Raw genomic sequence first — 22,612 nt, forward strand, 5'->3', positions numbered from 1 at the left:
ATATTTTATTGAACACAATTCGATCATTCTTAAGAACCAAAAAGACTAAGATGAGGGGAAGCCCAATGACTCACTAAAACGACGACAGGAGGGCCCTTGATCTGGAGAAAAAAGGGCTTTGTTCCCCTTTACAATAATATGAAGAAAGAAATATGGGTCGGAACCGCCCACAATGGTTCTACCTATAGAAAAAAGGGCATGGTTTAAGAAGTTTTCTCTTATAATAGATACTACTTTATAAAAAAAAAAAAATTTGAGAAGCATATTCCATTGACAAACAAGTGTAGCTTAGTTTTCCCGTTTTCAATATATGCTCTCCCCTTTTTTCCTTTTCACCCAAAAACCCTCTAAAAAACCACCACACCGATCACCATCTCCCGCACAACAATGGCGGTAGAACAAACCACCACCACTACCACCGTAAGAGTCACCAACATTCCCCGATCAGCCACCGCCCAAGACCTCCTCACCTTCCTCGAAACCCACACCGGAAACTCCACTATATTCGCCTGCGAAATCTCCTCCGACCACAAAAACTGGAAGTCCAGAGGCTTCGGTAGAGTCCAATTCGAAACCCTAGAGTCCAAATCAAAAGCCATATCATTATCCAAAAAATCAGCACTCTGTTTCAAGGGTTTTAATCTCTCACTCTCTCATTCTCTCGATGACGTCATCATCCGACCCGTTTGTCCCCAGAACCGGGTCGAACATGGGTTTTTAAGAAGTGGGTTGTTGGTGGATAGGGATTGCATGTCTGTTTTGGAGTCATGGAGTGGTGTTAAAAGTTGGGTTTTGCCTGAAAGAAAGAGTGTTGAGTTTTGGGTGAGTTGTTGTGGGGAGGTTTATAGGTTGGAGTTGCAGTTTAGTGATGTTTTGGAGGCTTTTTCTTGTTGTGTTGAGGCTCAAGAACCTAATGCAGTGCTTTTGAAGGTATATGATATGTTTGTTTTTGTTTTTGTTTGATAAAGTTTGGATTTTTATTGTTGGGTTCATGTTGTTTTGTGATCTTTCTTGATTAGTGATAACTTAAGATGTATGATTTATGTCTCTTTTTTTGTTTGATAAAATTTGGATTTTTGTCATGGGGTTGAGGGATTCATGTTATATTGTGATCTATTTTGATTAGTAATAACTTAAGGTGTATAATTTATGTCTCTTTTTTTTGTTTGATAAAGTTTGGATTCTTATCATGGGGTTCATGTTATTTGTGATTTTTCTTGATTAGTAAGATTTTATGTATTGATTTTGGCTTAGGGTACTAGTTCTTCATGCAGTTGTGTATTAAAGGAGGCGTGTGGATTCGTTAATAAATTGATTATTGGTTTAGGGCGAAAATAATGGGATTAGGAGAAGTTTTTAGCGGGTAGAATTGGTTAAGATTCTTACTTTTTGATTATTTAGGGCCAAAATAATTGGATTTGGAGGAGTATATTAGCTGATTAAAGAGAGAAATGTGAAGTTATATTAGAGATTATTGATTAACCAAGTAACTGTTTGGAATGTTCAAGTTACAATAATCACATTCATTGTATAGAATATTGTAAACATTAATTAAATAAATAACCGTGAGCTGTGGGTTATGGCATTGTAGAGTTATATATTACATATATGAATTCCATAATTGAAGATTTGAAGCTTTATGTTTGCTTTTTACAGCTCAAGCATGCACCAAAGCTATACCAGAGAGTGTCGGGACAGAATGTATCACCGCGGTTCAGCTCCGACCGTTATCATATCTGCAAGGATGACGTTGAGTTCACATGGGTTCGAACCACTGATTTCTCCAGCAAGAGATCCATTGGACAGTCATGCACATTATGTTTGCAATTTGAAGATCCGCATTCGGCTTTGGAAAGCTTCACAAGTTTACCTTCTTACATGAAAGAACTGATAACGTTGACTGTAGAAGACGGGGAAGAATTTCATTCATCTTCTGATATCGTCCCACTCGTTAAAAGTCAACCAGAGTCAAACTTACCATACGAGATCCTGTTTCAACTCAACTCTTTAGTTCAAACTCAAAAACTAAGCCTTGTGTCGGTAAATAATGAGCTAATCGAGTTCATAATCAATCAAGATCAAGATTCTGTAATGACGGTTTTCAAAAGAATGCATAAAACGCATACCACTTGCTACGACCCCGTCACGTATATCAAGGATAAACTCAACACCATGAGTCAAACCGTCAAGAACCCGTCATCTGTTCGTAGCAAGTCAACAGGTCAAAACAAGATTATGAGCATTCATAGAGTCTATATCACCCCTACAAAGATTTACTGTTTGGGTCCAGAACTTGAGGCTTCGAATTACATAGTGAAACATTATTCTGAATATTCTTCCGACTTTTTAAGAGTAACGTTTGTTGATGAGGATTGGGGTAAGCTTCAACCAAATGTTATTTCGGTGAGCCTTCAACAAGGAATCTTCTCAAAGCCTCTCAAAACGAAAGTGTACGATCGAGCACTTGATATTATGACTAACGGGATATGTATAGGAACAAAAAAGTTTGAATTTTTAGCGTTTTCTGCAAGTCAACTCCGGTCAAACTCGGTATGGATGTTTGCTTCTAACGAGCACGTGACAGCGGAAAGTATAAGAAAATGGATGGGGTGTTTTACTAGCATTCGAAGTGTATCAAAGTGTGCTGCAAGAATGGGTCAATTGTTCAGCACTTCTAAGCAAACCATTGAAGTGCCACCTCATCATGTTGAGATTATTCCCGACATTGAAGTCAAGACCGACGGCGTTGACTATTGCTTTTCAGACGGTATTGGGAAAATCTCACTATCTTTTGCTAAAGAAGTTGCTTCAAAATACGGTTTAAAACATATTCCTTCGGCTTTTCAAATCCGATATGGTGGCTACAAAGGAGTTATTGCGGTTGATCGAAATTCCTTCAAGAAACTATCTTTACGTAAAAGCATGTGCAAGTTTGACTCGAAAAACCGGATGCTAAATGTCACAAAATATAGCGAATCACAATCGTGCTACTTTAACCGTGAAATTGTTACTCTTTTGTCAACTTTAGGAGTTAAAGATGACGCCTTTTTGGCATTACAAGATGCACAACTTCGGGTTATAAACGCAATGTTGTATAGTACTGAAGATGCACTCATGGTTTTGGATGGTTTGGGATCTTATGACGTAAAAGACATTCTTGTGAAGATGTTACTTCAAGGGTACAAGCCGAATCGTGAACCGTACCTCTCGATGATGCTTTTGTCACACCATGATAATCTACTAGTTGATCTTAGAACTAGATGTCGGGTTTTTGTCCCAAAGGGTCGGATCCTTGTCGGGTGCTTGGATGAATCCGGGGTTTTGGATTACGGTCAAGTTTATGTTAGAATCACGTTGACGAAAACAGAGTTAAAAAACCGGGAACAAAAATACTTTAAAAACATGGATGATGTGACATCGGTGGTTATGGGGAAGGTTGTGGTTACGAGAAATCCTTGCCTTCACCCGGGAGATGTTAGGGTCCTTGATGCTGTTTATGAGATTGCATTAGACGAGAAAGATTATAAAGATTGCATCGTGTTTCCTCAAAAAGGAGAACGGTAGTTGTTGTTTTCGACTTTATAATAGAAAAATGAGTAAAATACCATTTTCTTCCTTAAGGTTTGGGCACTCTTGCGACTTTCGTCCAGAGGTTTCTTTTTTTCGCATCTGGATCCAAAAGGTTTGAAATCTTGCTATTTTCATCCGACTTGTTAACTTCATCCATTTATATAACGTTAGGTCAGGGGTATTTTCGTCATTTTAGACATTTTTTTAAATTATAAATAAACCTTCTTTATTCGGAAATACCTCTGAGTTAACGTTAAAAAATGGATAGAATTAACGAGTTATGATGAAAATGGCAAGATCTCAAACCTTTTGGATACAGATGCGAAAAAACAAACCTTTGAACAAAAGTGGCCAAATCTCAGGGACGAAAATGACATTTTACTCTAGAAAAATATAACTGACGTTTGCATTTTACAGGCCTCATCCGAATGAATGCTCTGGTGGTGATCTTGATGGTGATTTATATTTTGTTAGCTGGGATGAATCTCTAATCCCACCTCGAACCGTGGACCCGATGGACTACACGGGTCGAAGACCACGTTTATTGGACCACGACGTTACCTTAGAGGTAAGTCAAATCAAGAATTCCTAAAACCGAAATTTCTACCAAAAATACTCGTACAAGAACTAATATCAAATCACCAAAACTCCTTACAGGAAATCGGGAAGTTTTTTGTGGATTACATGACAAGCGATACGCTCGGTGGCATCTCAAACGCACACTTAGTCCATGCGGATCGTGAACCGGAGAAAGCACTGAGCCCAAAATGTCTTCAATTAGCTGCACTTCACTCTATGGCTGTTGATTTTGCAAAATCCGGGGCTCCAGCTGAAATGCCACGGGCTTTAAGACCACGGGAATACCCTGATTTCATGGCTAGGTGGGACCGACCCATGTATATCTCCCAAGGCCCACTCGGGAAACTTTACCGTGCCACTAAAGAATCCGAGCTTATAGATAATGCGGCATCCGCTTATACAACTCAAGCCATCCAAGATTCTTATGATCAAGATCTTTTAGTCGACGGCTTTGTTGACTTTATCGAGACTGCGTTGACTCATAAAGAAATGTATTTAGATGCTCTCACAAGCTTAATGAACTACTACGAGGCGGAAACCGAGGATGAAATTCTTACAGGAAACATACGGAACAAATCGTCTTATTTGCAACGAGACAACCGAAGGTACGGTGAGACAAAAGATAGGATACTGTTGGCGATTAAGTGTTTGCATAGGGACGCAAAAGGGTGGTTCGAGGGTAGTTGTGAGGAGGAAGACTACCATAAGTTGGCGTCGGCGTGGTATCATGTGACTTACCATGTGGATTACTGTAAAGGAAGTGTTAAATGCTTGGGGTTTCCGTGGATCGTTGGTCATATTTTGTTGGATATTAAGTCGATCAACAGACGGAACATGTTCGAGTGAAGATTAGTACCGGAAAAGGTGAATTGTGTTCATTTGTAATGTGTTTGATGAATGATGAATTGTAGTTAGACTTGATGTTGATAGTTGAAGTTTGTTTGACAATAATGGACTAATGGTGGTGATGTGCTTCAAGAACCATCATGTGTTGCCATCGGATTATGCTAACTGTTAAGATCACTTTGAAATATTGCAATCTATAATATGCTATTTCAAATGTTCCTTGGATGTATGTTTCGTTTTAAATTTTATATATAGGGGTAGTTTGTGTAAAAAGACTTGTTTTCTATCAGGCTATCAACATGATGTGTAATTTAGGTGAAAGACAGAAACACGCATTTATCACATATCAAGTTACACAAGTACGTATCATATGTTTTGTGCTTATGTGTCACGTATATATAATCACACTCCGTTATAATTGTTCAAAATCATTACTCTATGATAATTTAAAAAAAAAAAAATAGTGCTATACTTAAAGATGACAGAAACATAGTGTAAGGATCAAATACAAATGAGTTTTAACATACAAAACGATCTTAAAATGAGAAGTAAAGGAAGTTTTTTTTTTTTTTGAATTTTTTTTCCCAATCTACTTAAATATAATGTTTAATTTTTAAAATTTAATAAAGAATCGTGAGTTTACTCTAATAGAGTAATTATAATTACTGTAGGGTAATCACATAATTACTCGACTAGTGAAAAAGTGAATTTTTGAAATTATCATTGAAGTTACTAGGTTTTTAAAATCAGTCAACATTTTCCGTTTATATGGTTATATAAAAAGGCAATTGGATTTTTATAATCCAAGCTAAGTATGACCCATTTGTCGATGATAATCAATGCTCACAATTTGATAAATGACACTCTTAACTTTTGCTTTCGTTACCACGAATAATCTCATTATAATGACCTGGATTTTAGCAACCCTACATGGATCTCATGTTTAACGATGGACCCCCTCTTGGATTTCACCTTAAACATGAAGATTTTAGGTTAGGGGTGTTGAGAATTTGTTTCGAATTCGAAATTCGATTCGATTATCAAGAATTCGTTTTGATTAAAAGAATTCGAATTGGATTCAATTTGAGTCAAGTAAATTGAATACAAATCGAATACGGATTTATTATTTCAAATTCAATTCGATTCGAAATTCGAATAAAAATTATACATATTTATTTATTATTTTTATATATAATACATATATAACTTTTATTGGGATATACTATAGATTATTTTCAATATTTATTTCATGTATTAAAATTACACATTACCAAACCCACTACGTGGCCCATAACTAAAACCTAGATTACAAATCTATCAATAGATTTCTAACTCTAAAAATATTAACTTGTAATGTGGAGTAGTTATTTTTGACTTCTCGTTTTGAATTTTAAACTTATAATAATTTATTTGGAAGTTTTTAATGTTATATTGTGCTTTATGGCTACTTTAAAATATATGTTTCATTTTGATAGTTTTTTTACATGTTTTAAAAGAATTTGAATCAAATCGAATACGAATTGAGTTTTTTATTCGAATACGAATCGAATTAGGTAGGTTTTAATCGAATTTAAATTCAAGGGAAAATAAAAATTATTCGAATAATTTGAAAATTCGATATTCGATTCAATTCGATGAACACCCCTACTTTATGTCATCTTTAAAGACTTTCATTTCCAAGTTAATTATTTGCTGTCATCAAGGGGACACATCCCGGTGGCAGGGCCAACCCAATGGGCTTAAGACCATAGGCAAACGCATAGGATCACCAAGAAATTGATGGACCTTCATTATTAGCGGTGTCAGTTGAGTAACCGACATGAAATTGATTGTGGGTTTGGTGAAATTAGAGTCGACAATAGGGTTAATCATCACAACTGTTATTCAATGTCTGCAACTCTCAATCTCAATTGCAATTTTTGTATATCTTCTACTAAGTACTAATCTTGAGTTTTTGGTTTTGCGATTTGAATCTTTAGTATTTTGCGATTTGATTTGCTATTTGATTTTCTATTGGTGTCTGGTGATTCAAATAAAAGCTAGAAAAATAAATTTTGTCTAAACATATATTATATTTTACAAAACATCTAACTTTAAAAAAAAATAACTCTGCAAACTATAAACTTTCTGATTTATAATTGGCGGTCGCAAACATGGGTAAGGGATGAGAGTTTTTTTTTAATTTATATTCTTAAATGCACGTTCTTTTTTTTGTGAAATTATACAAATTCAAAGGCCCTCCACTTTTATTTCGCTTAGGGCCTCTAAAAATGTTGGAACAACCCTGCCTGGTGGTTGAGTTGTGTACTCCACAATCAAAGGCTGAGAGTTAAAATCATGTAGGTTGTAGGTGTGATGTATTTACCCTAGAAAATCTGGAATTTGATATTAAAAAAAAATCATTTGTTAGAGTGAGATTGTTCTTGGCAACAAAAATGAAAGTTAAAATTGTAACTAATCAGATTGTTAGTATAAATTATTATCAACAAATAAGTCATATACAGAGTGTGCATTATTAAATTCAATCTTACACAAAAGAAAATATATAGGGCTGTAAATGAACCAGACGTTCAGCGAATAGTTTGTGAACTGTTCGGCTGGAAGTTCGTTTATGTTCGTTTGTTTAATCAATGAACGGACATGAACAAGAAATTCTGTTCGGTTAGGTAAATTAACAAACATGGATAGATGCCTCGTTCGTTCAATTACGTTCGTGAACATTCGTTAATGTGTTCGTGAACATTCAGTAACGTGTCTATGAACATTCGTCCATATTTGTTTGTTTATGTTGTTCATAGAAGATTTTTTAGCATTTATTTATTTTATCTAAACTTTTTATTTTCTTTAATTCTTATTTATCTCGTTACTCAAACAAATAAAATAGGAAACCCTAGCTCCACATTCTTTATGCATTGTTCCACATTCCTTCTCATTATTCACATCGAAAATACAATCGACCTCCATTCAACAATTAAGGCTTCAAGCTTTAACGCCACTCACTCTCATCATCCACCTCTAGCCACCGCCGTCTTTTCTGATTTTATATGTGTTTGTTTGTGTTCCTGAACCGTTCGTGAAAACGTTCCTTTCCTTAACGAACGAACACGAACATAAAATCCCATTCGGTATAAATATTTATGAACTGTTCGTGAACACGCTATATCTTAACGAACGAATCCAAGTTTCTGAATGTTTTGAGTACTTTAGGGGCTTCTCTGTATGACTTGCCAGATTCCGGCACTCAAAATCTTTTGTCCGGCTTTACCGGCGATCATAAACCGGAGATCACCAAAAATCTAACTGCAAAATGCCAGGACCAGGTCCACATATGATGTACGCTCTAGGCACCGGTCAAGCCCTCATGACCCTCTCTAGCGGCAGATTCAGCCCTCACCACTGCCTCATCTACGCTCTCAACGCCTTTTTCGGTCCCGATATCGGCTCCTTCACCGAGTGGCTTACCTCCACCCTTGGATTAGCTGCTCTGTTCGGATCTTCCGTCGAAACTTACATTCACGATCCATTTTTATACATTTTCATCCTCGGGTTCCCCCTTTCGTTGCTCTACACTCGTGTTTCAAGATTTTTTGTTTCCAAAGGTTATTTAGATTCGGTCTCTGGGGTTAGTGGTTGCTGATTGATTGGGTTATCGATTTGATGTGTTCAGTATGTTGTTGTTAGTTAAGTTATGATTGTTGTTGGTTTGGTGCAGGTTCCGCTTACTGTGAAGCAGTGTTTGTTGCTTATATCAGCTGGTTCTTTGTCCCATTTCTTTTTGGATCACTTGTTTGAGGTAATATTTGACTTCAATTGTACAGGAGAATGGATATTGTTTGTTCCATACATTTCTGGCAATAGTTTACATTATACTTCATCTAGGGGTGTTGTTTTTACCCGTGTTAACCTGAATCCATTTAAGATGGAACCAGGTAGTATTCGGTTCTGTAATTAGGGTGTTCATGATACAAACCGACCCGCTCGCAACTAGAAGACTCCACTTCGTTTGTTAGACTAAGGAATTAGTCAAAATCTTATCTTTTTTATTTCTATTTGAATTATGCATGTAATTTTAGGAAGGTTGTTGCTTACTTGTTTCGCATAGACCATCCGTTATGGTTAATGCCCCGCAAGGGGCATTATTCACCACATCAGCATCATAACGTCCTTTCAGAAAATGTGTAATGGTTAATGACCCATTTATGCCATTTCATTCATTAGTTTCCATTTTTTTTCTCCTCATTAAGCATTATTCTAGAAATGCTCCTCCCTCTTCTTGCCCATATAATGCCCAAGGGGACAGTGTTGGGGGCATTATCAAACCCTTTCATGCCTCCATAATGCCCATTACGCATGACCTATGCCCAGTGGGCATTATAGGGGCTTGATAACGCCCTCAACACCGTCCCCTGGGTGTTATGGGGGCATGAAGAGGGAGGGGCGTTACTAGTATAACGCCAAATGAGGAGAAAAAAATTGGAAAGTAATGATTGAAAGGGCATTAAGGGGCATTAACCGTTACACATATTTTTGAAGGGGCATTATAGTGCTAATGTGGCAGAAAATGCCCCTTTGGAGGCATTAACCATTACGGATGATCTTATGATTTAGTCCAGTAAGTTCCTAGTCTTTAGTCTTTAGGAACAGACTAGCCATTTCCATTATTTGAATTGACGGCTCATTTTGAGCAAACCCAAACACTTATCGCCACACTCACCAAACCTGCACAATCATTCCCAACCGGACCAAACCTATCCTCCCCGCCCGACCACAATCTCACTATTCGACCTCCTAAACTAACTTTAGCTTCATTTGATGATTGGATCTTTCAAGCAAATCAATATTTTGATTTCTATTACATCACTCCACAAAATCGTTTAGCAATGGTCGCTTTCAATCTTTCTGGTGATGCGTTGAGTTGGTATAAATACCTACACAACAATAATCTCTTAGCAACATGGAAAGCGTTCACCAAAGCGCTCGAAACCCGTTTCGGGCCGTCATCATATGCTAACCACCAGGTCTCATTGTTCAAACTAAAATAAACAAGCACTGTTGATGTGTTCGTCACAGAGTTCGAACGGCTTAGCAACTTCATCATCGCGTTACTGCACTGCCTCATTTCGGGTTTTCTTGACGACATACAAAGAACTATCCATTCACAAACCCCAAACTTTTCAAGAAGCCGTAGATTTGGCAAAACTTTTAGAAGACAAGGCCAAAGACTATCATATGTGCATATACATACATAATAGACAGAAAAATCTTGTTTTCCTCCCATGTGTTTTGTTTTTGTTGTTAATAGGGCTGTAAACGAACCGAACGTTCAGCAAACAGTTCGTGAACCGTTCGGCGGGAAGTTCGTTTATGTTCGTTCGTTTAATAAACGAACGAACATGAACAAGAAATTTCGTTCGATTATTTAAATGAACGAACATGAACAGAGGTCTCGTTCGTTCGATTGTGTTCGTGAACGTTCGGTAAGGTGTTCGTGAACATTCGTTGATTTGCGTTTGTTTATGTTCGTATGTTTGTGTTTTAATTGAAGATCTTTGTACTTTCTTATATTTTATTTGTACTTTTTATATTATTAAACTTTTATTTATTTTATTTCCCTAACAATTAAACTAGGAAACCCACTTTCACCTTGTTTATGCATCATTTCTCTTTCATTTCTCATTATTTACATCCACGAATACGATCGACATCCGTTTCACAATAAGGGATTCAGTTCGAGTGCTACTCTCTGGGCCATCTATCTTTATCCTTCGTCGAGTTCGCCAAATTTATTTTTGTTCGTTTATGTTCGTGAACCGTTCGCGAACACGCTCATTTCCTTACTGAATGAACACGAACATAAAATCTCGTTCGGCAAGTGTTCATGAACCGTTCGTGAACACATTTATTTCCTTAACGAACGAACACAAACAAGGCCTTGTTCGTGTTCGTTTGGTTCGTTTACAGCCCTAGTTGTTAATGTTAACATGATGTGTTTCGTTGTTTGTATGTAACTATGTGGATATATGTTGTTTTCTGTCTTCCTCCCAGATATATCAACAAAATAGGGTTGGTTTGGTTGATCCGATTTGACGTTTTCTATTTAGTTTGTACCATTGGTTGATGTGATCGGGTTTTGTGCTTATTTGATTTGACGTTTTTTAGTTAATATATGTGTTTACAGCATGGGTTTGAACGAAAGATCATATTGGAATTGTTATTATTTGACATTTGTGCTTATTACCTAACGAATATCATGTGCAATTTGTACATAAAAACCCGAATACTGATTAGGATTCCTATAACAACAAACCCGATAAGGCAAACCCGAATAACACGCCTAAGTTCATCAATAATAATGCAGGAAAATGGGCACTCAACTGTGTACACCTGGATACTGAGTACGGGTTGGTGGAAAGGCCGGGCGCCAGTCAATCCGGATGCTGTTGTTGTAGTCGGGTTCTTATGTGGGTGTTTGATCATCGGTTTCATTCACATCAACAGGTGTGCTTATGGGTTCTACTTCATCTTGTGTGTTTAAGCCATCATGATCTTCCAATTTGATTTACTGTTATGGATTAATTGCAGGGTGAAGCCCGAAAGAAACATCAAGAAACAATCAAGTAACTCTGTTAAGCTTCTGATAGCGATTGGTAGCTTGTATAGTTTATGGTGTGCAAGCCAGATATACTTGGTGAATCCTCCTAGACCAGCTGTTGGTGAAGAAGCTGATCTTGGAGTCATTTTGTTTTTAGCTGTTTATTTCTTTCTTCCACACACATTATGCATCATGTCTATGAACACGCCTGAGCCTGAGCGGCTCCCGCTTTAGCTAGAACTCGCTTGTTCCACACGTCCAAAATGTACACCTTTGAAATCTGGAAAGAAACATTCATCAATTTGTGTAGCAGAAAATGTGTTGATATGCTGCCTTCTAACACTTTATGTTTTCTCATAGAGTAAATTGTCATTTTAGTCACTGAGTTTTGTCCAAATTTGTCATTTTAGTCCAAATAGTTTTTCTTTTTTTTGCCTCTGGGTCCATGACTTTTCTCTTTTGTTGCCATTTTGATCACATACACTAACTCCATCCAAAAACTCCATCTTTAACTAGGGGTATTTTGGGGATTTTCATTTTAAATGTTTTCAATTGCCATTTTGATCCAATTCCAAAAAATCAAAAAAATTCCAAAAAATTCTAAAAAATCATAAAAATTCTAAAAAATCCAAAAAATCCGTTTCGGCGCGAACCGTTTCGACGCGAACCGTTTCGACCCGAACTGTTTCTAGCTGAACCGTTTCGAACCGAACCGTTTCGAGCTGAACCGTTTCGACACGAACCGTTTCGACCCGAACCGTTTTGAGCTGAATCGTTTCGACGCGAACCGTGCCTCGAAACGGTACGGTTCGAAACGGTTTGCGTCGAAACGGTTCGGTTCGAAACGGTTCCGCTAGAAACGGTTCGGTTCGAAACGGTTCAGCTCGAAACGGTTCAGCTCGAAACGATTCGGGTCGAAACGGTTCAGCTCGAAACGGTACGGGTCGAAACGGTTCGGTTCGAAACGGTTCGTGCCGAAACGGATTTTTTGTATTTTTTTAGAATTTTTATGATTTTTTAGAATTTTTATTATTTTTTAAAATTTTTTGGAATTTTTTTGATTTTTTGGAATTGGATCAAAATGGCAATTGAAAACATTTAAAATGAAAATCCCCGAAATACCCCTGGTTAAAGATGGAGTTTTTGGATGGAGTTAGTGTATGTGATCAAAATGGCAACAAAAGGGAAAAGTCAGGGACCCAGAGGCAAAAAAAAAAAAACTATTTGGACTAAAATGACAAATTTAGACAAAACTTAGGGACTAAAATGGCAATTTACTCTTTCGCATAATATATTATTATATGATATGATGACATGTTCTTCCTTGCTAAAATTTTTTATACAATTCTAACTCTAGTGTTGATATGCCTTCTAACTCTAGTGTGACGAGGAACATATTCTTCTGATGAATATAGAAGTCGTAGGTTGAACAAACGACAATTCAATGAAATTTCAATTGAGATGTGTGAGATGTTTGTTAAAAAAGAACTAGGAAGTAATGTGTTTCAATTGAAAATTATCTTAGGATATTAGATTTAAATAATCCCAACTTTTACCCGTTGGTTGATATCACTCCCAACTTTCGATTTATACCACACCACTCCCAAATTTTAACTTATTTTCTTCTGACACTCTCATACTAACTAAACTCTAATCCAGTTAGCTGATGTCAGATGTCATGTTACTTAAGGATTGCTTAGTACTCTACAACCAGTTACTTAAGGATTGGATTGCTTGGTACTCCACAGCCAACATGAGTTGAAAAAAATGTTCCATGGGCAGGGGTAGCTGCAACTTGCGTATACAACCAAAATTAGAAAAAAAGAAATAAAACTATAATAAAACTCTTGATATATACAACAATACTTCTTCCAACCACATATGAAACCGCCTTCCATTTTAGACAAGAATACCTCCAACGGGTAGACTTTGTAATGGATATCCGGCCAATATCGATATTTGATGTTGAAATGACACATAATACCAACATGCCATTTATCTACGTTACAATGACCATAGTGTATCAAAATCATTTTATTTTAATTAGGGCTAAGCAATTTACGGTTTCGAACCGTTAGAATCAGAGAATCAAAACAGAACCGCTAGATCCGAACCGTAATGCTGTATTTAGAGTTCTTAAATTTGGATGAAAACGGTTCTTGATTCAGTTCTGGTTAAAACCGCCGGTTCCATTTAAAGAACCGCGAGAACCGGTCCTAACAACCAGCAATGCAGGCATGCTATTCTTTTGATTCTGAACGTAAGTGGTTCCCAAGCTGGCTGCTTTGGTAACTAACTAACTTATCCTCCCGGCGAAAGAATCAATTGTCTCTGTTTCTTTCATCTTCAAGGATTCGAACTCATTTACCAGTTGCACAATCTTTGCCTCTCGAACCCGTTCCACCCCAACATACCGTGTCTTCAACGCTTCCCATATTTCCTTTGCAGTCTGAAACTGAGCTACTTGAAACACGAGCTCTTCGGGTATTGCTTGAAGTAGAAGTGCAACCGCCATGTCATCCTTTTTGGCTTCTACATCTTCTTCACCTGGTTCTAAAGCTCTTTGTATTCCATAAACCTTGAATATCGCTTTGGTACGAATCGCCCAAATATTGTAATTAGTTTCTGATAATATTGGACATTGTAAAGTTGTGGTATTTTGATCCTTAAACACAACCGGTGGTAGTCTGTTCCCGTCCGTCATTGATTTCTGAACAACTTTTCAGAACCGAACGCGTTTACTCGCAAAAACCCAGTCACGAATACCTCTCGCTAAACCTAGATAAAACGAATCCTGAATTGAACCCGCTTGTTCAACTCAAATAACGTTTAGTGGTAACCCTCAACTTAGTTTAAACCCAAAAAAAAAATAAATAAATAAAGAAACCAACTTGTTTATTATTTTCTTTTTTTTTCAAACGCTGTTCCCAAAAGAAAACAATAAATTGTTCACTAATAAAAACCAAAGGAAAATAGAGATAAACTAAATTCTCATGTTTCATTCTATTCAACATTAAAATATATAGATAAATAAAACTATAAACCCAAAACCCATAAGTAATGGGTTGGGCCTAAAATGTCTGGTTTATAACACTCCCCTCAGACATTTAGAATTATACACAGTTTAACGACATACTTCAGGATGATATTAAATAGGTACTTCAGGACCTGAATAAATAAACTAATACTACTGGATCAGCTATGCTGCCTCATTAAAAACCTTACTAAGAAAACCCAGTGGGACAAAACTTAGTTAAGGCCTAAGGGAAAAAGAGTACAACGTGTATAATTCTCCCCCTGAATTCAACAAACATCTTTCAATCTACGAACATCGATTTCCCCTTCTTTCTGCAAGTCATATGTTGAGAAGAACTTTGGTGAGATGTGCTTTGTTCGATCACCCTTGATGTAACCTTCTCTGATCTGAGCTATGCAAGCAGCATTGTCTTCATAAATAATTGTCGGCTCCTTATTGATCGGTTCTAATCCGCATGCTTCTTGTATGTGATTAATCATTGATCTCAACCACACACATTCTCGACCAGCATCATATAGTGCTATTAATTCGGTATGATTTGATGATGTTGCTGTAACTGTTTGCTTAGTTGACTTCCAAGAAATTGTTGTGCCACCGTATGTGAATACATAACCTGTCTGAGATTTTGCTTTGTGAGGATCTGATAGATATCCCGCATCAGCATACCCAACAAGCTGGGACTTTTGATCTTTCTGATAGAAAAGACCAAAATCTTGTGTTCCGCAAATATACCAGAATATATGTTTTACACCATTCCAATGTCTACGTGCTGGATTCGAACTGTATCTCGCTAGTACATGTACTGCAAATGCAATGTCAGGTCTTGTGTTATTTGCGAGATACAGAAGGGTACCGATTGCGCTTAAGTATGGTACTTCTGGACTAAGTACTTCTTTGCCTTCTTCTTGAGGGCGATAAGGATCCTTGTGTGGATCTAGCGGTCGGACAACCATAGGTACCTAAACGGATGTGCGTTATCCATATTGAAACATATTAACATCTTCTGGATGTAGTTTGACTAATGGACAAATGTGCCATTGCACAGATACTCAAATTGTAGTCCGATACATAATTTCGTCATACCAAGATCTTTCATTTCAAATTCCTTCTTTAACAACTGAGCAGCTTTCTCTATCTCTTCAGGAGATCCGATGATGTTGAAATCATCAACATAGACTGCTATTATAGTGAAATTTGATAGTGATCTTTTTATAAAAAACACATGGACTGATTACATCAGACTTGTATCCTTCTTTTTCGAGATATTTACTAAGTCGATTGTACCACATACGACCAGATTGTTTGAGACCATTTAAAGATCTCTAGAGCTTTATAGAACACATATCTCGAGGTGTCACACCCCAACCGATGGCGGAATCATCGGGGCATGGCACTGAGCGAAACAGATTGTCCAGGAGTTTCCATAACAACTATCATCACTATTCAGTTTAAATAACACGTCCCATACCGTGTCCCAAATAATAAAACAAATTATTACAGATAACCACTAGCCAAATATGCTGTTCCGACAACTCAGATTTAAATAAAAACAAATAAATATTGTTCAAATGCTCCTAAAGACCCGGTCGGACAAGATCTACAGACAACTATGCTCTAGACGCTTGTTCCTGACAGACAACTATTTGTTGGGAGCCTCTAGAGCTTTATTCTAGCCTCGCTTTCCTAGCAAGTAAACACCTTAAACACCTGTCACATACGTTAAAATAAAGTCAATACATATAATGTAAAGGTGAGCATACAAGTTTGATAATAGCATATAGAGTTCGAAATAGTTTACGCCTAACCAGGACGTACACAGAGGAAAACGAAGCATGTTAATTATCGACATGGATCTATCGATACCAATGAGTGCGGGTTGACTGTCTAAGACAGTTCGCAATACATGATTACCACCGTAATCCATGCAAGTAATTGTCCTTAACAACCCCCGTGTGAACGGGTGCTGAGTCCAAACTATAGTACTACGTCGTTAAGGCAGGTAGACAGCATTCCACGTGTAAACATAACAACAAGCATTCATTTAGTCACGTAATACATACGAATTGGTAACACACACAAAACATAAAGTAACACACACAAAACATAAAGTAAACATGCGAATTGATTCGATTGATCACCACACAAAACATAAAGTAAACACGCACAGGTAACACATAAGGCACACACACACGTATAACAACAACCAAAGTTCGTGTAATTCGAGATTCGAGTTCGATGATGGTTAGATCGGTTTGATTACTGATTAGTTAACTTTATCGCATTGTTACTTCCTACTATTCACAGTCCTAAATCGGTTTGCGTCGATTAAACATTCGATTAGTTCGATTTATTCTGATTAATAACACTTACTCCACATAATACAAATAAAACTTAAAATAGACTAATTACAGTCAAAGAAGTCAAAGTTGACTTGGACTTTGACTTTGACTTTGACATTCGAAAACACGGGGTGTTACACGAGGTGTTGATTTTAATGCTTCAGGCAATTTTAATCCTTTAGGGATTTTCATGTAGATGTCATTTTCAAGTGTCCCGTATAAGTATGCGGTGACGACATCCATTAGTCTCATATGAAGTCCTTCAGAGATTGTGAGACTGATTAGGAACCTAAGGGTTATCGCATCCACTACAGGGGAATACGTTTCCTCATAATCAACTCCTGGGATTTGGGAAAACCCTTGTGCTACAAGTTGAACCTTATATCGTACAATTGCATTCTTTTCATTTCTTTTTATTGCAATCACCCATTTATAACCTACTGGTTTGACGTCTTTGGGCGTTTGGACTACATGTCCGAAAACATTTCGCTTTTCGAGCGAATTCAATTCGGCGTTTATGGCTTCTTGCCATTTTGGCCAATCATTTATGTGCATGCACTCTTCTAAAGTTTTTGGTACGTAATCATTTTCATTGATTACATCCGTTGCTATAGCATATGCGAATATATCATCAACACATGTTTTATTCCGGTTCCACATTGTACTATCTTGTACATAATTAATAGAGATCTCAATTTCGTTCGGTACCGGTGTTTCTCCTGAAAGTTCATTTTCCTCTGGAATTATAGTTGTCTCTTCTGGGACATTTACCTCTACTGGGGTTTCATTTATAATCTTTTGTGAGTTTTCACCAACTGCGTTACTTTGCTCTTTTCGTTTTTATGGGTTTTTGTCTTTGGAACCGATTGGTCTCCCATGCTTTCGTTGTATAGTAATCGCTTCTGTGATTACTTCAATTCGAGCAGGTGCATTTGATGCTGGTACATGTGACTTTGTCACTCTATTCGTGTCTGTGAATGCATCTGATAATTCATTCGCTATTCTTTGCAAATGTATGATCTTTTGGACTTCATATTCACATTGACCACTTCGGGGGTCAAGATTTGATAGCGATTATGCATTCCATGTTATTTCTTGTGTTACCAGTCTTTCTTTGTCCTTATCTCCCCCTAAGAGTGGGAACATCGTTTCATCAAAATGACAGTCAACATACCGTGTTGTAAACATGTCTCCGGTCATTGGTTCTAAATATTTAATTATGAAGGGGGAGTTAAAACCAATATAGATACCCAGTCTTCTTTGGGGTCCCATTGTAGTACGTTGTGGTGGCGGTATTGGTACATATACCGCACAACCAAAAATTCTAAGGTGGGACAAACTTGGTTCTCGTCCGGAGACCTGTTGCAATGGGGAGTATTCGTGATCAGCAGTTGGTCTCAATCTAATCAGTGCAGCGGCATGCAAAATAGCATGATCCCATGAAGAAGATGGTAATTTACATCTCATTAAGAGTGGTCTAGCGATCATTTGTAATCGTTTAATCAGAGATTCAGCTAAACCGTTTTGTGTGTGAACATGAGGTACTGAATATTCAACATTGATCCCAATTGACCTACAATAGTCATTAAAAGCTTGAGATGTGAATTCTCCTGCATTATCCATCCGGATGTTTCTAATTTGATTATGGGGAAATTGGCTCTCAATTGTATGATTTGAGCTAAAAGTCGGGCAAATGCTACATTTCGAGTAGCTAAAAGACTCACATGTGACCACCTTGAGGATGCGTCTATTAAGACCAAGAAATAGTGGAATGGTCCACACGGAAGATGAATAGGCCCACAAATATCCCCTTGGATTCTTTCTAAAAATGATAGGATTTCATGTATCAATTTAGTTTGTGAGGGCCGAGTTATAAGTTTGCCCAGAGAGCATGCTGCACATGATAAGTCTTGTGGTAGCAAAACTTTTAAGTTTTTGAGAGGGTGCCTGGTTGCACTTTTGATTATTCGTCTCATCATTATGCTTCCAGGGTGACCTAGACGGTCATGCAATATATTGAATGTGTCTTTATCTAATAGCTTTTGGTTACTCACCATGTATGATTCGATAGGATTGATATTAGTACAGTATAATCCAGAGGATAAGGCTTATAATTGTTCAACAATTGTTTCTTTGCCATTTTTGTTTGAAGTAATTTGAAGATATTCAATATTATTTTCAGATATTGTTTTTAGATGGTAACCATTTTTTCGAATATCTTTAAGGCTAAGTAAATTTCTTCTGGATTTACTTGAATATAATGCATTATCAATAGTTAGTTGGGTACCCGAAGATAAAATTACGTGTGCTCTGCCGGAGCCTTTGATAAGGTTACTGACACCAGATATAGTACTAATTAGTGTCTCTGCCGGAGACAACTCAGAGAAAAATTTCATATCTTTGAGAACAGTATTAGTACTACCGCTATCTACCAGACATTCATCACCAATAATAGCTCTACTGGAGCTAGTATACATATTTCTTAAGGAAATAAAAATAAATAAAAGTTAATGCAAAGAAGTAAAATGAAACATTGCAAGAGTTTTAAACCGAATCAAATACAAAAATCACAGTGCGAAAAGAAAAACATAAAAGGTACATTAAATACGTTTAAACATCACGAACATTTTCAATGAAATCACATGCATCCAAATGAACGTCTGATATCGTGGCTGAAGGTGCATCCTCAATCGGATTAGTTTCAGCATTCTTTCCTTTTTCTTTCATCATGCGTTGATATGCCTCAACGAGGTGTTTAGGGGTGTGGCATGTGCAGGACCAATGATTTGACATCCCACATTTATAACAAATGTTGCTTTGGTTCCCGCTACTTTTCCCTTTTGAAGGTCGCCCCGTATTATGTCGACTCGATTCACCACCGCTACTTTTAGTGTTATGAGACTCCCGACGCCATGTATATCCCCGTCCTCGACCACGACCACGACCTCTGCTGGGGCCGCGACCTTTACCTCGTCCGCTTTGATAATTGGCCACATTCGCTTCAGGGAATGGGCTTGCACCGGCAGGTCGTGATTGATGATTTTGTAGTAGGAGCTTGTTGTTTTGCTCCGCGACCAGAAGACATGATATCAATTCAGAATACTTAGTAAATTGGCGTTCCCTGTATTGCTGCGACAGGAGCATATTTGAGGCATGGAATGTTGAGAGAGTCTTTTCAAGCATGTCTTCATTGGTAATTTTCTCACCACATAATTTAAGTTCAGAGGTAATGCGGAACAGGGCAGAATTATACTCACTGACGGTCTTAAAATCATGTAGTCGTAAATGAAGCCATTCATAACGGGCTTTGGGGAGTAAGACCAACTTCTGGTGGTCAAAACGTTCTTTGATATTTGTCCATAATTCAAGGGGGCCCTCAAGAGTTAGATATTCCCGCTTTAGATCTTCGTGAAGATGATGGCGGAGGAATATCATAGCTTTCGCTTTATCTTGAGGTAAAGTTTGATTACCATCAATAATTGTCTCCCCCAAATTATTTGCCGTCAAATGAATTTTAGCATCAAGAGTCCATGGGAGGTAGTTGTTACCCAAGATGTCAAGTGCGGTGAATTCAAGTTTTGATAAGTTCGACATTTTTATCTACAAAGGAAAGAATAAGTCATTTTAAAAACAAGCCTCCAAATGAAATGTATATTGTATGAGAACTTCAGGTTCTCTTTTGCTAGAACTGCAAGTTCTAAACTCTAATTATGTTTATAAAATAAAGAAGGAAAATAAACTCATTTATTAATTTTGTATCCTGTAAATGTGTTTGAAGGGTTCAAATAAGCGGGTCCTTTTAAGCATATTGCTTGATATCGGGCCCCACACGCATTAAATCATCAAAAACGTGACAATTTCAATTAGATATTTTTTCAAGTTTTATTTTATTTTTTATTATTTTTTTTCAAGTTACTTTTATTTTATTTGTAAAATAAGTGTTTTCTTTTATTGCTATTTAAACGAGACTCCTTTGTTTATCTATTGGTTTCTAACCAATATTAAATGCTAATAATATAGTAAATAATCAATATATATTAAATATAGTGAGGTACAGGGTATAGCTGTATGCCACCATGTGTATTAAATATGAACTAAATAATCAATATATATGTGGCATTCTCCCCAAATACCAGTTAAACCACAAGCCAAAAACAATTTTTACTTTGTTAATCAAGAACACGTCAATCGAAATGATTCTATCGCCAAAATCACATTCCGAGACGTTGCGTCGCAAGGATTCTTCAATGATGGATACAAAGTGCCGGTTTGAAGATCTACCTTAGTATCAGATATAGAAGCGGCGCTGCGCCGGACGGCGCCAGAGAAAAATTTCGCGGCAGCGGACGATGAAGTCGAGGGATCCAGTAACGGTTGAAGAACCACCACAGAAACCATTGGCGGTTGAGGACAATCGCTGGAGGAAAGTTTTCAGGGCAGAAAATTTATGTGTTTTATTCGGTTGATTGTGGCGGCGTTGACCGCCGCTGGTTGATTGGGGTTGACATGAGTCAACAAGTTTAGATCGGAAAACCCCGGATTGTGAGTTTTATAAAAATATATATTTTCGTTTTGGTTGTTCATGGCGGCAAAAGCCGATGTGATTATTGTCCATGTTAGTGCATAAGGAAAAAAAAACCCTATACTTCGGTTCTAAAGTGCAGAAAAAATTCTTCGTCTAAAACTCTCCAAAATTCATATTTAAATAAACCAATGCTAGGTAGGTTTATCCAAATCTAAAATCACATATGTGTTGTTCCAAAGAATAAAATCTACGATCTAGTTTGAAAAATATTTGTAAAAGGCTTGTATCCTTTCTGTGAAAAATTAATAACGTAGAAATCATATGAAAAAAAACTTTTCTTTGGTACCATATTTAAATTCGCAATCTGTGATTTATCTTTGGATACATATATGTATACTGTAATAAAAATAAGAAGACATAGTACAATGTGAGATATGATGGTGTGTACCAGGATGCGATGAACAATAAATTCCTGTTGAATCCGTCTGGTTGAAGATTTCCAGAAATCCCAGTGGAGAGTCAAAGTGCTGATAGCTTGACTAAAACCAAAGGGAAATAGAGATAAAATGAATTCTCATGTTTTATTCTATTCAACATTACAATATATAGATAAACAAAACTATAAATGTGACAACCCGAGTTTTCAAGGTCTTTCCTCGACACGTCACTTGTTTGCAATTCAGTTTTCTTAATTTGTTTGCGTTATAACATGTGTATGATTGCTGCATGATTAAGGTTGTGTTATATGTGATTGTTAATATAGTTCTGTTATATGTGATTGTTAATATAACTTAGGGCTAGTTTATGTCTCATGTCCTTGGCCAACTCCACCTCGACGAAACCCCACCCGACGAAACAGGATCTTCGTCACAACCCTCTGCTCGACGAAACATTGGAGTTTCGTCGCCACCTTTTGACGAAAAATACTTCCTCGCCGTGTGGGCTTGTGGCCCAGGTGAGGCCCAAGTTTGCATCAGTTATATTTACGTTATATTCTAATAGTGTACACGAAGTTTTCCAGTTAGCAAAACCCTAGTCCTCCCTTATTCTTCTTGGAAGCCGACGGCAATCCTTTCAGCCGGAGCTCTCATCTGTTGTGCGAAGCATCCTATTCCTCATTCAGT

At 37.2% G+C, this 22,612-nt stretch overlaps 3 protein-coding genes across 3 annotated transcripts; 2 read left to right on the top strand and 1 right to left on the bottom strand.

Moving 5' to 3' along the window:
- Nucleotides 1-252: 252 nt before the first annotated feature.
- LOC110918210 (RNA-dependent RNA polymerase 2) lies at nucleotides 253-5,221 on the top strand. The gene is made up of 4 exons (XM_022162556.1): nucleotides 253-930; nucleotides 1,657-3,560; nucleotides 3,988-4,138; nucleotides 4,228-5,221. The coding sequence occupies exons 1-4, from the start codon at nucleotides 388-390 to the stop codon at nucleotides 4,993-4,995; spliced, it is 3,366 nt and encodes a 1,121-aa protein (XP_022018248.1). The 5' UTR covers nucleotides 253-387; the 3' UTR covers nucleotides 4,996-5,221.
- A 2,954-nt stretch (nucleotides 5,222-8,175) lies between these two features.
- On the top strand, nucleotides 8,176-11,929 carry LOC110916686. The gene is made up of 4 exons (XM_022161374.2): nucleotides 8,176-8,617; nucleotides 8,708-8,788; nucleotides 11,354-11,493; nucleotides 11,578-11,929. Exons 1-4 carry the CDS (start codon nucleotides 8,303-8,305, stop codon nucleotides 11,819-11,821), a joined length of 780 nt encoding a protein of 259 aa, XP_022017066.1. The 5' UTR covers nucleotides 8,176-8,302; the 3' UTR covers nucleotides 11,822-11,929.
- A 7,644-nt stretch (nucleotides 11,930-19,573) lies between these two features.
- Nucleotides 19,574-20,557, bottom strand: LOC110919014. Its single transcript, XM_022163295.1, has one exon. The coding sequence runs from the start codon at nucleotides 20,555-20,557 to the stop codon at nucleotides 19,574-19,576; it is 984 nt and encodes a 327-aa protein (XP_022018987.1).
- Between the last annotated feature and the right edge of the window lie 2,055 nt (nucleotides 20,558-22,612).

Source organism: Helianthus annuus, chromosome 16 (genome assembly GCF_002127325.2).
Source record: "Helianthus annuus cultivar XRQ/B chromosome 16, HanXRQr2.0-SUNRISE, whole genome shotgun sequence".
NCBI classification, from domain to species: Eukaryota; Viridiplantae; Streptophyta; class Magnoliopsida; order Asterales; family Asteraceae; genus Helianthus; species Helianthus annuus.

Excerpts from the sequence above, each read along its gene's own strand:
- LOC110916686 (XM_022161374.2), top strand. The coding sequence starts at position 8,303 with ATGCCAGGACCAGGTCCACATATGATGTACGCTCTAGGCACCGGTCAA. Across the intron at positions 8,618-8,707 it reads ATTTAGATTCGGTCTCTGGG|GTTCCGCTTACTGTGAAGCA; the intron begins GTTAGTGGTTGC and ends GGTTTGGTGCAG. Across the intron at positions 11,494-11,577 it reads GGTTTCATTCACATCAACAG|GGTGAAGCCCGAAAGAAACA; the intron begins GTGTGCTTATGG and ends GATTAATTGCAG.
- LOC110918210 (XM_022162556.1), top strand. The coding sequence starts at position 388 with ATGGCGGTAGAACAAACCACCACCACTACCACCGTAAGAGTCACCAAC. Across the intron at positions 931-1,656 it reads CTAATGCAGTGCTTTTGAAG|CTCAAGCATGCACCAAAGCT; the intron begins GTATATGATATG and ends TGCTTTTTACAG. Across the intron at positions 3,561-3,987 it reads TTTCCTCAAAAAGGAGAACG|GCCTCATCCGAATGAATGCT; the intron begins GTAGTTGTTGTT and ends TGCATTTTACAG.
- LOC110919014 (XM_022163295.1), bottom strand. The coding sequence starts at position 20,557 with ATGTCGAACTTATCAAAACTTGAATTCACCGCACTTGACATCTTGGGT.